Source organism: Aythya fuligula, chromosome 5 (genome assembly GCF_009819795.1).
Source record: "Aythya fuligula isolate bAytFul2 chromosome 5, bAytFul2.pri, whole genome shotgun sequence".
NCBI lineage: Eukaryota > Metazoa > Chordata > Aves > Anseriformes > Anatidae > Aythya > Aythya fuligula.
The window spans coordinates 53,716,254-53,730,681 of record NC_045563.1 but is presented as its reverse complement, the minus strand read 5'-3'; the positions used below and the strand labels follow the sequence as shown (position 1 = coordinate 53,730,681).

General features: G+C 68.4%; 2 protein-coding genes across 2 annotated transcripts; one reads left to right on the top strand and one right to left on the bottom strand.

The window, feature by feature from the left end:
- Positions 1-3,913: 3,913 nt before the first annotated feature.
- On the bottom strand, positions 3,914-6,997 carry P2RX3 (purinergic receptor P2X 3). Its single transcript, XM_032188406.1, has 12 exons — positions 6,804-6,997; positions 6,430-6,565; positions 6,185-6,256; positions 6,025-6,091; positions 5,849-5,942; positions 5,674-5,751; positions 5,428-5,569; positions 5,003-5,139; positions 4,824-4,917; positions 4,674-4,739; positions 4,502-4,579; positions 3,914-4,343 (listed from the first exon to the last, which is right to left on the bottom strand). The coding sequence occupies exons 1-12, from the start codon at positions 6,941-6,943 to the stop codon at positions 4,221-4,223; spliced, it is 1,227 nt and encodes a 408-aa protein (XP_032044297.1). The 5' UTR covers positions 6,944-6,997; the 3' UTR covers positions 3,914-4,220.
- A 1,584-nt stretch (positions 6,998-8,581) lies between these two features.
- Positions 8,582-14,133, top strand: SSRP1 (structure specific recognition protein 1). Its single transcript, XM_032189033.1, has 16 exons — positions 8,582-8,692; positions 8,935-9,120; positions 9,316-9,421; positions 9,918-10,108; positions 10,195-10,425; positions 10,520-10,623; positions 10,717-10,845; positions 10,937-11,158; positions 11,236-11,308; positions 11,785-11,923; positions 12,075-12,120; positions 12,539-12,662; positions 12,875-13,045; positions 13,250-13,341; positions 13,472-13,655; positions 13,743-14,133. The coding sequence occupies exons 1-16, from the start codon at positions 8,639-8,641 to the stop codon at positions 13,809-13,811; spliced, it is 2,121 nt and encodes a 706-aa protein (XP_032044924.1). The 5' UTR covers positions 8,582-8,638; the 3' UTR covers positions 13,812-14,133.
- Positions 14,134-14,428: the final 295 nt, after the last annotated feature.

Sequence of the window (14,428 nt, the reverse complement as noted above, 5' to 3'; positions counted from 1 at the left end):
TTTTCTCCCTGGCCGTGCCATGATGGCCCTTCACCCTGTGACAGCGATGGTGGCAGGGGACAGGCTGCTGCTGGTGGTGTCTGGGTTGCAGGGGACGGGGCAGTGGTATCGGGGGATGGCGGCGGGCAATAGGTGGTGGTGTAACGCTCACAGGGCTGCCCGGAGGCTGATGGCCGTTGGGGTCAACAGCCCGCACCAGCAGCTTTGGGGCCCCGTGTCCGCAGGGAGGGGAAGTGGCCTTGGGCATGGGGCCAAACTGTCCCCTGCCACACTGGGGTCCCCCCATCAGCAGCACCCTGTCCCCCAGCATTGCCTAACACCGCCCAGGACAGCAGCAGCTGCCTTAGCAGCAAGGGCACGTGCTGGCTCACGGACATCTTGTGCCCACCAGGACGCCCAGGTTCTTCTGCAGAGCCCCTCTCCAGCTGGGTGAGCCCCAGCGCGTTGTGGTGCCTGGGGATGTTCCCCCCAGGGGCACGGCAGGACACTTAGAGCACCCTGAGCTGGAAGGGTGCCACAAGGAGCATTGAGACCAACCCCTGGTTCCTCAAAAGAGCACCCAAAAAAACAGACCCTGACTCTGAGAGCTTTGTTCAAATGCTTCTACAACTCTGCCAGGCTCAGTGCTGTGCCCACTGCCCTGGGCAGCCTGTCCCAGTGCTTGACCACCCTCTGGGTGCAGACCCTTTCCCTAACCCCCAGCCTGCCCCTCCCCTGTCCCAGCTCCATGCCGTCCCCTCGGGTCCTGTCGCTGTCCCCAGAGAGCAGAGCTCAGCGCCTGCCCCTCCGCTCCCCTCGTGAGGGAGCTGCAGGCCGCCATCAGGCCTCCCCTCAGCCTGCTCTGCTCGGGGCTGAGCAACCCCAGTCATTGAGGAAAACACTGAAGAGAAGTGGCCCTAAAATGGAGCCCCGGGGAACCCCACTGGTGACCGGCCACCAGATGTGAGCCCCTTTAGCCCACCCGCCAGGCAGCTGCCCACCCCGCATTGTGCTGTGCCCAGCTGCCCGCGGGGCATTTTGTCCAGCAGGATGCTTGAGAAACGTAGGGAAAGCCTTGCTGGGATCCAGACAGACTGCACCAGCTGGGTGGGTGACCGTGTCCCAAAAGGAGACCGAGTGTGTGCAGCAGGACCTTCCCTTGGGAACACGCTGGCTCTGAGCGGGGACCCCGTGGGCAGGGGGCTCGGGGTGCCCCGGAGGGTGGTGGTCCTGTGGCCAACGGCTGGCACCGGCCACTGCGGGGCCCCGCGGCCACCGGGGGAGGAAGCGGCCTCGGGCAAGTGGCCAACGTGTCCGCGGCCCCCCCGGTCCCCCCCAGTGTCCCCTCGGGGCAGAGCCGCTGGCGGTTGGTGGCTTGGGGCCGGGCCGGGGTGGCGCAAGGCTGCAGGGGACACGTGGCCCCGGCACCCCTATAAGGGCCACGGCGGGCAGAGCTCCCCCAGCCCCCAGGTGAGGAACGGGGACGGGGACGGGGACGGGGACGGCGAGGGGGGGCTGCAGCCCTGAGCAACGGGCTGGGGCTGGGGGCTGCAGCCCTGGGGCAGGCACGGGGGCTCTGCAGTGCCCCATGGAAGTGGCGGGGGGACGTGGGGGCACGGGCAGCACGGGGCCGGGGGTGGCAGTGGGGAAGCAGGGACAGGGGGGCAGCAGGGCACAAGGGAACTGGGGGGTGGGGATGGTGGCTGAGGGGTAAGGGGTGGCAGCGGGGGCATGGGGACACGGGAATGGGGTGTCCCCAGGGGTGGTGGGGCCAGGGCTGTGGGGGTGTCAGAGGGACAAAGGGCTGGGGGCAAGGGACAGGGGTGGTGATGGGGACTGGGGCTGTGGGGGTGGCACTGGGGATGGGAGCTGTGGGGGTGGCACTGGGACTGGGTTTGTGGGGTGGCACCGTGGCTGGCCGAGGGTCCCCGGTCTCTGGGGCCGTCCCCCGGGGCCAGACGGCCCCAGGCCAAGGGGGTCCCCCCAGGCCCTCCGTGTCCCCGCAGCCCCCAGCACCATGCGGCCCTGCCTGCTCCTCGCCCTGGCCCTGCTGGGCACGGCCTCTGCCCGCCACCTGGGTGAGTGCCCCCGGGGAGCCGCAGGGACGCCCGAGGGTGCCGTGGGGACACCGCAGTGACGCCCAGCACCGTCCCCAGCCGCCGGCCCCTCCGAGGTGGCCAAGCTGGAGGAGCCGGACCTGGAGCTGGAGCCAGAGCCGGAGCTGGAGGCCGAGGCCGAGGAGTGCCCGCTGGAGGCCGAGACGGAGGCGCTGAACATCACGGAGCCGCAGAGCGCCCGCACCTTCCGCTACATCATCGTGCGGCGCTGCCAGAACTTCCACACCGCGCAGGTGGGCAGGGCTGGGGGACCGCGCCGGGGGTCCCGCTGCCGCCCGGCCCCGGCGCGGCCCCGTAACCGGCGCCGTCCCCCCACAGCGCGTGTGCTCCCGCTGCTACCGCGGCCGCCTGGCCTCCATCCACAGCTACCGCACCAACGTCCTGCTGCAGTGCAGGGCTCGCGCCCGCGTCAACAACCGGCGCATCTGGATCGGGGCCATCACCCGGCCCGTGGTAAGGGGCCGCGGGCACGTGTCCGCAGTGGGGTCCCCGTCGCGGGGTCCCAGTCCTGCCTGCGAGTCCGGAACCCCCCACCCCAGTACCCGTGGACACCTCAGCCCTGTGGGTGTCCCCAGGGGTGTCCCCGGGGGTGTCCCCAGGGTGTCCCCGGGGTGTCCCCGGGGGTGACGCCGGTGACCCCGCAGGGCGGCAGCGTGTTCTGCCACTGGTCTGACCGCAGCGGCTGGAACTTCGCCTTCTGGCTGCACGGCTACCCCCTGCTCACGGGGCGCTTCTGCACCACCCTCTGCACCGCAAGTCAGTGCCCGGGGGGCTCGGGGGGCTTAGGGGGGCCCGGGGGGTCTCGGGGGGGCTCAGAGGGGCTCGGGGGGCTGTGTTGGGTGCTGAGGCCCTGAGAAGCGCTGGGCTGGCGGGACGGGAGGATGCCGGGGGGTGTTGTGGCAGGAGAGGGTAGGGGGCTGTGGGGCTGAACCCGGGTGTGCGTGGGGGGGAGCACAGGGGGGCTGGGGGGCTGCAGGGTGCGCGGCCTGAACCCAGCTCCTGTCCCCAGATGGGCGCTGGAGGAGCACGAGGTGCCGGGTGAGGCTGCCCTTCATCTGCGAGTACTGAGGGCGCTGCCCCAATAAACGAGAGTCCTGGAGCCGTCGCATGGACGCCCCCCGGCTCAGTGCCCCGCCGGGCACCCCCTGCCCGCCCCACAGCACGGGCTGCTTGCCCAGCACAGCTCCCAGTAAAGACTCAGCTGCTGGCACCACTGCTCACGCCTGGGCTCTGTTTTGGGGGGGGGACATGGCGTGGCTCTGGTGTAGGGCCATGGGTGGGGGGTCCCGGGCTGCGATGGGGACAGAGAGCAGAGCGGGGTGTTGAGAACGAGGTCCCTCTGTGACCTGCAGTGGGCACAGGTCCCCTCCCTGTGGGGGCACCCGGCCACGGCCACCCCAGTTCAGCAGCACTGCTCTGACAGCCCCGTCCTCTCACCCCATAGCCCCCACAGCCAACTCATGGCCCTCTCACTCTCCCCACACAGAGGGAACAGACAGGGGCTGTGTGACGGAGGTTTATTGGGGTCAGGGGGCTCTGCATCCCCTCGGCTGCTCCTGACCCAGTCCCCAGCGCCACTCCGTGTCCCTCGCCACCCCCAGCATCCCCAGCACCACCCCTGTCCCTCGTCCCCAGCCCTTGGCCCCCTCTGACACCCCCACGGCCCTGGCTCCCACCACCTGGGGACACCCCATTCCCCGTGTCCCCATGCCCCCGCTGCCACCCGTTACCCCTCAGCCCCCCCACGACCCCACAATTCCCTTGTGCCCTGCTGCCACCCCTGTGGCCACCCTGGCCCCATGTCCCCACACCCCCCCGCCACTTCCATGGGGCACTGCAGAGCCCCCGTGCCTGCCTCAGGGCTGCAGCCCCCCCTTGCAGTCCCTGTCCCCATCCCCACTCCTCACCTGGGGGCTGGGGTCCTGCCGTGCCCCTTATAGGATTGCCTGTGCCATGTGTGCCCCACAGCCCCTCCATGCCCCGTGTCCCCCTGCGTCCCCCCGTCCCTGTCCCGTTGGCAGCGTGGGGAAGGGGTTGGTGCCGTGGCGCGGGGCTGGGGGGCTCTGGAGGGGAGGGAGAGGGGGAATTGATTGCAAAGGGGGGGCTGCCCCACAGCACCCAGGGCTAGAGGCCGAGCGAGGAGGTGCCCGAGTCGGTGGACTGCTTCTCCCGGCCCTGGTCCCCCATGGCCCGGGGGGCACCCGCCGTGGGGCTGCTGGGGGCGGGGGGCACGCTGGCCTCTGGCACCTGGGGGGCAGGGCACAGGCACCTCGTCAGCCCCTGCCCCACAAAAGTGGCACCCGGGGGGCTCTGCGTGTAACGCCCAACCCCACGCCCCCACCCTTTTAGGGCCTGCCCCCCCAGCACGGCCCCAGCCCCCGAAATGTCCCGGCCTCGCCGCTCACCTCCTCGAACTTGCGGGCCTTGTAGTGCTCAGCGCCCTTCAGGAAGTTGAGCAGGATGATATCGCACAGCACCGTGCCCTACGGGGCGGCACCGTTGGGGCTGGGGGCTGCCCGGGGGGGTCCCCACAACGCTGTAGGGCACCGGTGTGCCCCCCGCCCCGGGCTGACTCACCACGCCGATGGAGGTGAAGGCGGCCACGGTGTTGATGAGCGTGGGGACGATGCCGAATTTCCCAGCCTGCGGGGAGCCGGCGTGGTGTGAGCGTGCGGGGTTGGCCCTACAGCCCCTATAGGTCCGCGGGGCGCCGCACCCCATACGTACGTTGCCGTACACCAGGACATCGAAGCGGATGCCGAAGGCCTTGGTGAGGGTGCGCAGCTCGGTGCCGTTGTGCCCGCGGTAGTAGCGGGCGTGCCTGCGGGGAACGCGGCCCCATGGCCCCATGGCACCCCGCTGTCCCCAGCCTGCTGTCCCCATGCCGGGCGGTGACCCGGCCCTACCTGAAGTTGTACCCGGGGGAGCTGGGGCTGTGCCGGGTGACGCCGTCCAGGCGGGTGAAGGAGTAGCGGGGCAGGCACAGCTCCCACGAGCGGTCCAGGTCGCACACCCAGCCGATCTTGATGCCCAGCACCCCCCCCTGCCCAGCCGGGAGGGCGAGATGCACCCCGTGCCCCCCGTCCCCGTGTCCCCACAGCCCCATTTTCCCATGTCCCACACCCCCCAGCCCTAAACCCACGTGTCCCACGCTGCCACGTCCCCACACCCCATGCCCCACGCTCCCGTGCCCCTATATTCCACACCCCCATGTCCCCACATCCAGCACCCATGCACTCCACTCCCCTCGCTGCTGTGTCCCCGTGTCCCCACGCCCCCCGCGCCCCCCGTGAGCGTGTCCCCGTGCCCCCCCCGTGTCCCCCTGGCTCACGGTGGTGGCCAGGGCGGCGAAGTCCTGCCCGGCGAAGCGTGCCACGTCGCCCAGCCGCAGGATGGGGCAGAGCGGCTGCCGCTCGGGGTGGAAGCGGCAGCGCCGCAGCTCCTCCGCGCTGGCCTGGGGGGGCAGATTGGCCCTGGGGGGGGGACAGGGGACAAAAGGGGACATGGCAGGGGACATACAGGGCCGTGAGGTGCCAGCAGGGGATACCCTGTCCCCTGTCCCTGCGGTGCCACTCACTTCTCGAAGCCGAAGAGCGGGAAGCGGACGCTGTTCTTGATGAAGAGGGTGAAGTTCTCGGCCTCCAGCATCACCGGGCTGCGGGGCGAGGAGCCGGGGGGGTGCCTGAAGGGGAGGGGGCCGCAGACCCGCTGCCCCCCTCCCCTGTTTTATTCCCCCCCCGCCCAGGACTCACACGCTGACGGTGTCCACCTCGGGCGGGCACCAGCCGCGGATCTCGCAGGTGCGCAGGGTGTCGTTGTAGGGCACGCAGCGCCCCGTCAGCACCCCTGGGAGCAGCGGTCAGCACCGGGGGGGGCTCATCCCATAGGATTTTTGGGGATACCCCCCCCAAATAACCCCCAAACTCACCGCTGCCTGTGGTGAGGCTCTTCCCCCGGCAGTCGCGGTCCGTGGCGCAGCGGTAGGTGGCTTCGCTCTGCAGGGAGGGGGGATAATTTGGGATTTTTGGGGGGGCACACACACATGCACACACACACTGGTGCCCCCCGTGTCCCCCCCGGCCCCTTACCTCGGGGCAGACGCCCTGCGCCTGGTTCTCCGTCAGGATCTGCCTGGTGACCACCACGAACACCGAGGTGCCCTGGGGCGAGGGGGACGGGGTGGGGGTCACCACCACCCCACAGCATTTTGGGAGGGCACGGGGGGTTATTTGGGGCAGGACCGCCCGCGGGGAGGATGTGCCCGGTGTCCCGTATGGGATCGCGGGCACGGCACGCAGGGACCGACCCCAAACCCCCCTGGGGGTGCCGTTACCTGCGGGGGGGTGACGTAGTCGGCGGTGTCCAGGACGCGGTCCCCATACCGCCCCACGCCCTTGACCTTGGTGACCACGGAGGACTCGAGGGTGGTGTCCCGCACCTGGTACGCCTTCTCGTGCAGGAACACCCAGCTGCCGGCACCCCAAACCCCACGGGGGTGAGCGGGGGGAGCGGCAGGGACCCCCCCACACGCCCCCACCACGGCCACTTGTGTGTGTGCCCCCCCTGCTCCTCCCCGTGCCACCCCTTAGGGTCACGGGCGCCCGCTGGCACCCGACTGTGGCACCTCGTGTCCCCGAGGACCTGGGGGAGGCGAGGGGGGTCCCGGGGGGGTGTGTGGGGGTGTGGGGGGGCCGGGGGGGGTCTCACCCGATGAAGTAGGAGAGGATGAGGAGCTGCACGGCGCGGTTGACGGCGCCCACCACCCAGCTCTTCACCACCACCGACTTGGGGGTCTCGTAGGCGAAGAAGTCGGAGAGGCAGGAGGGCTGGGGGCGCGGGGGGGGCATGGGGGGCCGGGGGGGGGCTGCTGGGGGGCTGCCGGGGATCTGCCGGGGATCTGGCGGGGATCTGGCGGGGATCTGGTGGGGATCTGGTGAGGGGCTGGCAGGGAGCTGGGCAGCTGGGGTGGTGCAGAGGCAGGGGGGGGGGCGGGGGAGGGAGGGGGAGGGCGTGGGCGTGGGGAGGGAGGGGGAGGGAAGGGGCAGGGGGTGGGGGGGAGATAGGGGGGGTGGGGGGGTGGGGTGGGGATATGGGGGGTGTGGGGGGAGGTGTGGGGGTGCAGGGGGCATGGAGAGGTTTTGGGGGCGCAGAGGGGACAGCAAGGGGCTGGGCAGAGGGCTGGGGGCTCGGGGGGGTGGGGCAGGGCTGGGGGGCCCCCTGTGTGGGGTGGCCTTTGTGTGGGGTGAGCCTTGTGTGGGGTGCCCCTAGTTTGGGGTGCCCCTAGTTTGGGGTGCCCCTTGTATAGGGTGCCCCTTGTATAGGGTGCCCCTTGTTTGGGGTCCCCTTTGTTTGGGGTGACCCTTATATAGGGTGCCCCTTGTTGGGGTGCTCCTTGCTTGGGGCACCCCTTGGTGCCTCTTCTTTGGGGTTCCCTGTTTGGGGTGTCCTCGTAGGGCTTTGGGGGTGCCCCTTATATGGGGTGCCCCTTGTTTGGGGTCCCCCTTTTTTGGGGTCCCCCATTTATGGGGCGCCCATGCAGGGCTTCGGGGCACCCCATACACCTTTCGGGGCCCCCCCCGGCCTTTAGGGGTCCCCCCCGTGCCCCCCATCCCTTTTTGGGGGCGCTGCGCCCCCCGCTGCCCTCAGGCTTCCCCCCCCCCGCATCTCTATGATCCCCGCGGGGCCCCCCCGGATTATTTTTGGGGGGGGGGGGGTGCCGCTCTAGTCCTCCACGGCGCGGCGCCCTCTCTATGGCGGAAGCGGGGGCGGGTTCCGGCGGGGGGGGGGGAAGAGGAGGAGGAGGAGGAGGAGGAGGAGGAGGAAGGCCGGGGGGGGAGGTGCGTGTTGCGCAGGCGGGAAAAGTGGCCGCGGTGCGGGGGGGGGGGGAGTGAATTTTGGGGGGGGGGGACCCCCAAGGGTGGGGGGTGAGGTTTAGTTTTGGGGGAGGGGGGGGAGGTTTTGGGGTGGGGGCGGGATTTTTTTTGGGGGGGGGGGCGTTTTTTGGGGTGGGGGGCGGGTTTATGGGGCCGGGGGGGGGTGGGGTAAGGGGGTGGTGGATGTGGGGAGGGCCCTGGGATGGGGGGGAGCTGGGGGGGGTTATGGGGCCGGGGGGGGGGATATGGGGTTGTAGGGGGACAGATGGGGCCGTATGGGGCCACGGGGGGGCCGTATGGGGCCACAGGGGACTGCATGGGGTCGTGGGGGGGCTGTATGGGGCCATGAGGGTGCTGTAGGGCCACGGGGGGGCTGTAGGGCCACGGGGTGCTGTATGGGGACACGAGGTGCTGTATGGGGACATGGTGGTGCTGTATGGGGCCATGGGGTGCTGTAGGGCCACGCGGTGCCGCCGGGGCGCCTCCTCCTTGCTGTGCTCACCCCTGTGGTTTCTCCCCCCCCCAGCAGCTCCTCAGTGCTCAGCGTCCCCGCGCCAGGGCATGCCGGCCCCCCCGGGGGGGATCTGAGCAGAGCCTGGCCCGGGCCCCCTCCTCCTCCCCCCAAAAAGCCCCCGGGGCCGCCGCCGGCTCCCCCCGGCCCCGTTGGCCATGGCCGACACGCTGGAGTTCAACGAGATCTACCAGGAGGTGAAGGGCTCTATGGTGAGCAGCGGGGGGGGCCCCATCCCACCCCAATCCCACCCCAATCCCACCCCAATCCCACCCTGTCCATCCCGCCTGGGGGTCTTTTGGGCCACCCAAACCCCAAACGAGGGTGGTCAGGGGCGTGTGGAGAACAAAACCTGCCGGGATTTGGGGAGGTCGCCCCGTGGGGGGGGCTCCGTGCCCAGCGGGGCAGCCCCCGGGGGTGTCGGGGGGGAGCCTGACGCCCGTTCCCCCCCCAGAACGACGGCCGGCTGCGGCTGAGCCGCCAGGGCGTGATCTTCAAGAACAGCAAGACGGGGAAGGTGGACAACATCCAGGCCTCGGAGCTGGCCGAGGGCGTGTGGCGCCGCGTGGCCCTCGGCCACGGCCTCAAGCTGCTCACCAAGAACGGCCACGTCTACAAATACGATGGGTTCCGGGAATCGGTGAGCCCCCGGCGCCGTTTGCTCCCGGCCTTCCTCCTCTGCGTGTCCGGGCATCGCCCTACAACACCCCCTTCCCCCCCAGCGAGAGCTGACCCCCGTCTTTCTCCCCGTTTGCCTCGTTTCTGGGGGCTCTGTCCCCTGTGGGGGCTCCGGACGGTGCCCGCGGGGCTCTCTGACAGCGTTCCCTGTTGGCAGGAGTTCGACAAGCTGTCGGATTTCTTCAAGGCCCACTATCGCCTGGAGCTGGCGGAGAAGGACCTGTGTGTGAAGGGCTGGAACTGGGGCACGGTGAGGTTCGGAGGTGAGTCGCGGTAATTGGGGCAGGGGCTGCCTCCAGGCGGTGGGGCCGGGGGGGTCCCATCCCACCCCGTGCTTGTTCCTGCAGCTCCCAGCTTCAGGGGGCTCCTCCGGACAGCTGTCCCCTTCCTAGCCCTGGTTTTGGGCATCTTCCATCCCAGGAGAGCAGGAGATGTCCACGCAAATCCCAAATTCTCTGGGGGAAGGTTTTATAGGCAGAGGATGAGCAGCGTGAAGGAGAAGCCTGCATGGGAGCTGTGTCTGGCAGAGGGGGCTGCTGGGTGCTCCTCCCTGCTCTGAGAGCGGGCAAAATGGGAAAAAAAACATCCCTCCTTTTTATCTCTGGTCAATGCCATCCTCCAGAGCCATAGCTGGGAGGAGAAAGCCTGGGGATGGTGGTGGAAAGCGTGGAAATGCGAAGGGGAGAGGCACTGCTGGGTCTGGGAGGAGAGCGGCCTCGCGGGGTGGGCCTCGGGTTCTCACCCCCCGGCCCCGTGCAGGGCAGCTCCTCTCCTTCGACATCGGGGAGCAGCCGGTGTTCGAGATCCCCCTCAGCAACGTCTCGCAGTGCACCACGGGCAAGAACGAGGTGACGCTGGAGTTCCACCAGAACGACGACGCCGAGGTCTCGCTCATGGAGGTGCGCTTCTACGTGCCCCCCACCCAGGAGGACGGCGTGGACCCCGTGGAGGTGAGCTGGGGGCTGGGGGACAGAGGGGGCACCCCGGGGGTCTCCGCGTGGCCGGATCCGTGCCCGAGGCTCCCTTTTCCTCGCAGGCCTTCGCGCAGAACGTCCTGTCCAAGGCGGACGTGATCCAGGCCACGGGCGATGCCATCTGCATCTTCCGGGAGCTGCAGTGCCTGACGCCCCGCGGGCGCTACGACATCCGCATCTACCCCACCTTCCTGCACCTGCACGGCAAGACCTTCGACTACAAGATCCCCTACACCACCGTGCTGCGCCTCTTCCTGCTGCCACACAAGGACCAGCGGCAGATGTTCTTCGTGGTGAGGAGGGAGGGGCAGGGCCGGCGGGTCCTCCCTCGGGGAAGGGTGATGGCTTTTGGGGTTTCGTGGTCCTCAGCTCCTCGTGTCCTTTCAGATCAGCCTGGATCCCCCCATAAAGCAGGGCCAGACCCGCTACCACTTCCTCATCCTGCTCTTCTCCAAGGACGAGGACATCTCGCTGACCCTCAACATGAACGAGTGAGCTCCCCTCCTGCTTATGGGGGCCGCGGGGGCAGGCGAGGAACCCCCCGGCCCCAAATCCTCAGCCTCCTCCTCCTTTTTTCCACGCAGGGAGGAGGTGGAGAAGCGCTTCGAGGGCCGGCTGACCAAGAACATGTCCGGCTCCCTCTACGAGATGGTCAGCCGCGTCATGAAGGCACTGGTCAACCGCAAGATCACCGTGCCTGGCAACTTCCAGGGGTGAGGGCACGCCGCGGCCTCGGGCGGGCGGGGAAATTTTGGGTGTTCGCCCCCCAAAGCGCTGCGACGTGGCCGCGTTTGCCCCCCCCAGGCACTCGGGAGCGCAGTGCATCACCTGCTCCTACAAGGCCAGCTCGGGGCTGCTGTACCCGCTGGAGCGCGGCTTCATCTACGTGCACAAGCCGCCCGTGCACATCCGCTTCGACGAGATCTCCTTCGTCAACTTCGCCCGCGGCACCACCACCACCCGCTCCTTCGACTTCGAGATCGAGACCAAGCAGGGCACGCAGTACACCTTCAGCAGCATCGAGAGGTGGGCACAGGGCCGGCTCAGCCCCTCCTCGGCCCCTCGCGCCGGGCGGTTTCCCAAGGGCTGTCTGTGTCCCGCAGGGAGGAGTACGGGAAGCTCTTCGACTTCGTCAACGCCAAGAAGCTGAACATCAAGAACCGGGGCCTGAAGGAGGTACCCACCCACCCACCCGCTCCTCTGCGCCCTGCTGGCCGGGCTGGGACAGGGCCGCGGCCTTTTTCTCCGAGATTCTGCTGCTTTTTTTTTTTTTTTCCTCCTCTTTTTCCCCTTTTTTTTCACCTCTCTTTTCTTTCCTTGCCCTTGTAGAGGAAAAAGGTCCGTGCGATTCCCCTTCCTCTCTCTCCTCTTCCTCCTCCTGGTGCAGGTTTCCTCTGCATGGCCGTGGTGCTCCCTGACTAAACCCAGTAACGCCAGCATGGGTTGCGAGAGGGGCCCCCTAACCCCGATAACACTCCTGGGGGACCTTGGCTGTCCCCATCCCTGGCTCCCTGACGGGGAGGGGACACGGGGGGTGTCCGTGCATGCGTGTGGGGCCTGCCCGGAGCACCCCAGCGGTTTTGGCTTCCAGAGGTGGCGTGTGTGCAGCCGTGGGGGGCGCGGGGAGCGCTCTGACTCCGTCCCTCCCGCAGGGAATGAAGCAGAGCTACGACGAGTACGCCGACTCCGACGAGGACCAGCACGATGCCTACCTGGAGAGGATGAAGGAGGAGGGCAAGATCCGCGAGGAGAACGCCAACGACAGCAGCGACGGCTCCGGGGAGGAGACGGGTGGGTGCAGGGGCCGGGGGTGTGCGAGGGGCCACCCTGGGGGGCTGTCCCCAGGCCTCTTCCCCCTCTGGTTACGTCCTGCCCCGCTCCTGGGCAGGGTCTGAGCCCTGAGAGGTCCCATCCTGACCTGCCCCCCGTGCTCTCCTTCCAGATGAGTCCTTCAACCCTGTCGAAGAGGACGATGACGTGGCTGAAGAGTGAGTAGGGGCAGGGCAGGGGTCTCCAGGGCTCGCTTTTGGAAGGGATTTGTGTCGGGGCAGTGGTGGGACGGGGCTGGGGGAGCGCCAGGTCCGGGTAGGATTGTTATAAATCCCCGGCCCTGAATTCTGGAGCCGTGGGCACACTTCTGGGCTGACCCCTGGGCTGACAGGCGCTCGGGGGCACCGCCTGCCCTGTTGGGAGGGGAGGGGTTGATCTGAGCGGCGTTGATGCCCAAAGTTTACGGGAACTCAGGAAAGCATCAGCCACGTTCGTGTAAAGGAAAACCCCCGGAGGGCTGCTGAGTGCCAGCACAACAGCTTCAGCTCGGCCTGCAGGCTGCTGGGGGCTGGGAGGATTCGGGGCATATCTTGCCGCGTGCTTGGGCTGTTCCCAAATCCGTGTTTTCTTGCACAGGTTTGACAGCAATGCCTCGGCCAGCTCCTCCAGCGGCGACGGCGACAGCGACCGGGATGAGAAGAAGCCGGCCAAGAAGGCCAAGATCGTCAAGGACCGCAAGCCCCGCAAGAAGCAGGTGGAGGTGAGAGGGGGTGGCTGGAGGGGTTGCAGGGCGGGACCCGCTTCCCCTGAGCGTGGATCGCTGATCCTTTGAGGGACCCAGCTCTGAGCTGCTTGTCCAAGCCCACGCTCTGCCTCCTTTGGGCTCGTACTCACCCTGCAGATGAGGCAAGGTCGAGTGCTTGGGGTCTTGGGAGGCTCTCACGCTGGTTCTCTCCACTCCCTGCCGCCCAGAGCAAGAAGGGGAAAGACCCCAACGCCCCCAAGAGGCCCATGTCCGCCTACATGCTCTGGCTGAACGCCAACCGCGAGAAGATCAAGTCCGACCACCCCGGCATCAGCATCACGGACCTGTCCAAGAAGGCTGGGGAGCTCTGGAAAGCCATGTCCAAGGAGAAGAAAGAGGTGGGTCGCTTGGAAAAAGAAGCAAGGGGTGAGAATGGCTGCTCGAGGAGGGGAAGAGTGGACTCCAGGAGCCCTGCTTGGCTCTTCCTTGGCCTCAGGACCCTTGATCTCAGCAGCGGGGAGGTGTAACAACAGTGGGGTGGGGACTGGTGGGGCTGAGCGTGGTCAGGAGAAGGCCCTGCTGACCTCGTGCGCTTGCTGCAGGAGTGGGATCGCAAGGCAGAAGATGCCAGGAGGGACTACGAGAAGGCCATGAAGGAGTACAGCGTGGGCAGCAGGTCCGAGAGCTCCAAGACGTGAGTGTGCTGAGCAGGCAGGAGGGCGGTGGCCGGGCTTCGTGCCTCTGGGATCCAGTTCTGCTGCCTTCACGGTGGCCGGGCCTCTCTCTCGGCAAGGTTAGGCTCATATCCCTTCTGCCCGTCACAGGGAGAGGTCTAAAAAGAAGAAGAAGAAGCAGGAGAAGCAGATGAAGGGGAAAGCGGAGAAGAAGGGCGCTGCCTCCAGGTCTTCGTCCTCCACCAAGTCCTCTGCCAAGAGCCTGAGCGAGAGCTTCAAGAGCAAGGAATTCGTCTCCAGCGACGAGAGCTCCTCCGCGGAGAGCAAGAAGGAGGTAGGGCCCCGCAGCGGGGTGGGGGAGAGCCCGGCACCCGCGGGGTGCTCCGCTCGCCCCCCTGACGCCCCCTTCTTGTTCCCGCAGGACTCGGAGGAGGAGGGAGGCGCCAGCCCCCCCGCCAGCTCGGAGGATTCCGCCTCGGGCTCGGATTAGCGCTGTCCCCGCTGGCTCCAGGCTGGTTCCCAGATCAGCGGGAGGACCGAGGGGCTGGGCTGCGGGGCTGCAGCGGGCGCCTGCCCCTCCCGGCCTCCGCTCAGGGGCAGGGGCAGGGCAGGGCAGGAGGGCGCCCACCCAGCCCCGTGCCCTCAGTGCCTGGCCGGGGCGGGAGGCGGGAGCGCGGAGCCTCAGCCCCGCTCCTCACCCAGTGATGATTTTTTTTTTAACCGCTCGGGTTTGGTTTGCTCTCTCTCTTTTTGTTGGTTCCGTTTTGTATCTTGGGTCCATTCGCCTTGAATAAAAAAAAAAAACAAACAGCGGCCGGGGCCCTGCGTCTGGCTGTGGCGGGGGGCGGGAGGCCGGGCGCTGCGGCCTGAGGCGCGGGGAGGCCTCCGCGGGCCCCGGCCTCGCTTCCTGGCCTCGCGCCTCCGTTTCTCGGCCTCGCCTCCCAGCCTCCACCCGAGGCTCCCCGGGGAGGGCCCGTTGCAGCCGTTATCAGCTACCGCCAAACGCCAATTTACGGGCACTGGGCGGCGCGCTGGAGGCCCTGAGGGAGGCTCGGAGGACCGCGCGGCCTCAACATGGCGCCGTCCCCCCCCACCCCCTTTCCCTCC

What these genes read in the sequence shown, in the direction of transcription:
- SSRP1 (XM_032189033.1), top strand. Translation starts at nt 8,639, where the DNA reads ATGGCCGACACGCTGGAGTTCAACGAGATCTACCAGGAGGTGAAGGGC. An exon ending in GACGATGACGTGGCTGAAGA is followed by an intron (nt 12,121 to 12,538) that starts GTGAGTAGGGGC and finishes TTTCTTGCACAG; the next exon opens with GTTTGACAGCAATGCCTCGG. An exon ending in CCGCGGAGAGCAAGAAGGAG is followed by an intron (nt 13,656 to 13,742) that starts GTAGGGCCCCGC and finishes TTGTTCCCGCAG; the next exon opens with GACTCGGAGGAGGAGGGAGG.
- P2RX3 (XM_032188406.1), bottom strand. Translation starts at nt 6,943, where the DNA reads ATGCCCCCCCCGCGCCCCCAGCCCTCCTGCCTCTCCGACTTCTTCGCC. An exon ending in GAGCCTCACCACAGGCAGCG is followed by an intron (nt 5,943 to 6,024) that starts GTGAGTTTGGGG and finishes CGCTGCTCCCAG; the next exon opens with GGGTGCTGACGGGGCGCTGC. An exon ending in GAGGTGGACACCGTCAGCGT is followed by an intron (nt 5,752 to 5,848) that starts GTGAGTCCTGGG and finishes CTCGCCCCGCAG; the next exon opens with CCCGGTGATGCTGGAGGCCG.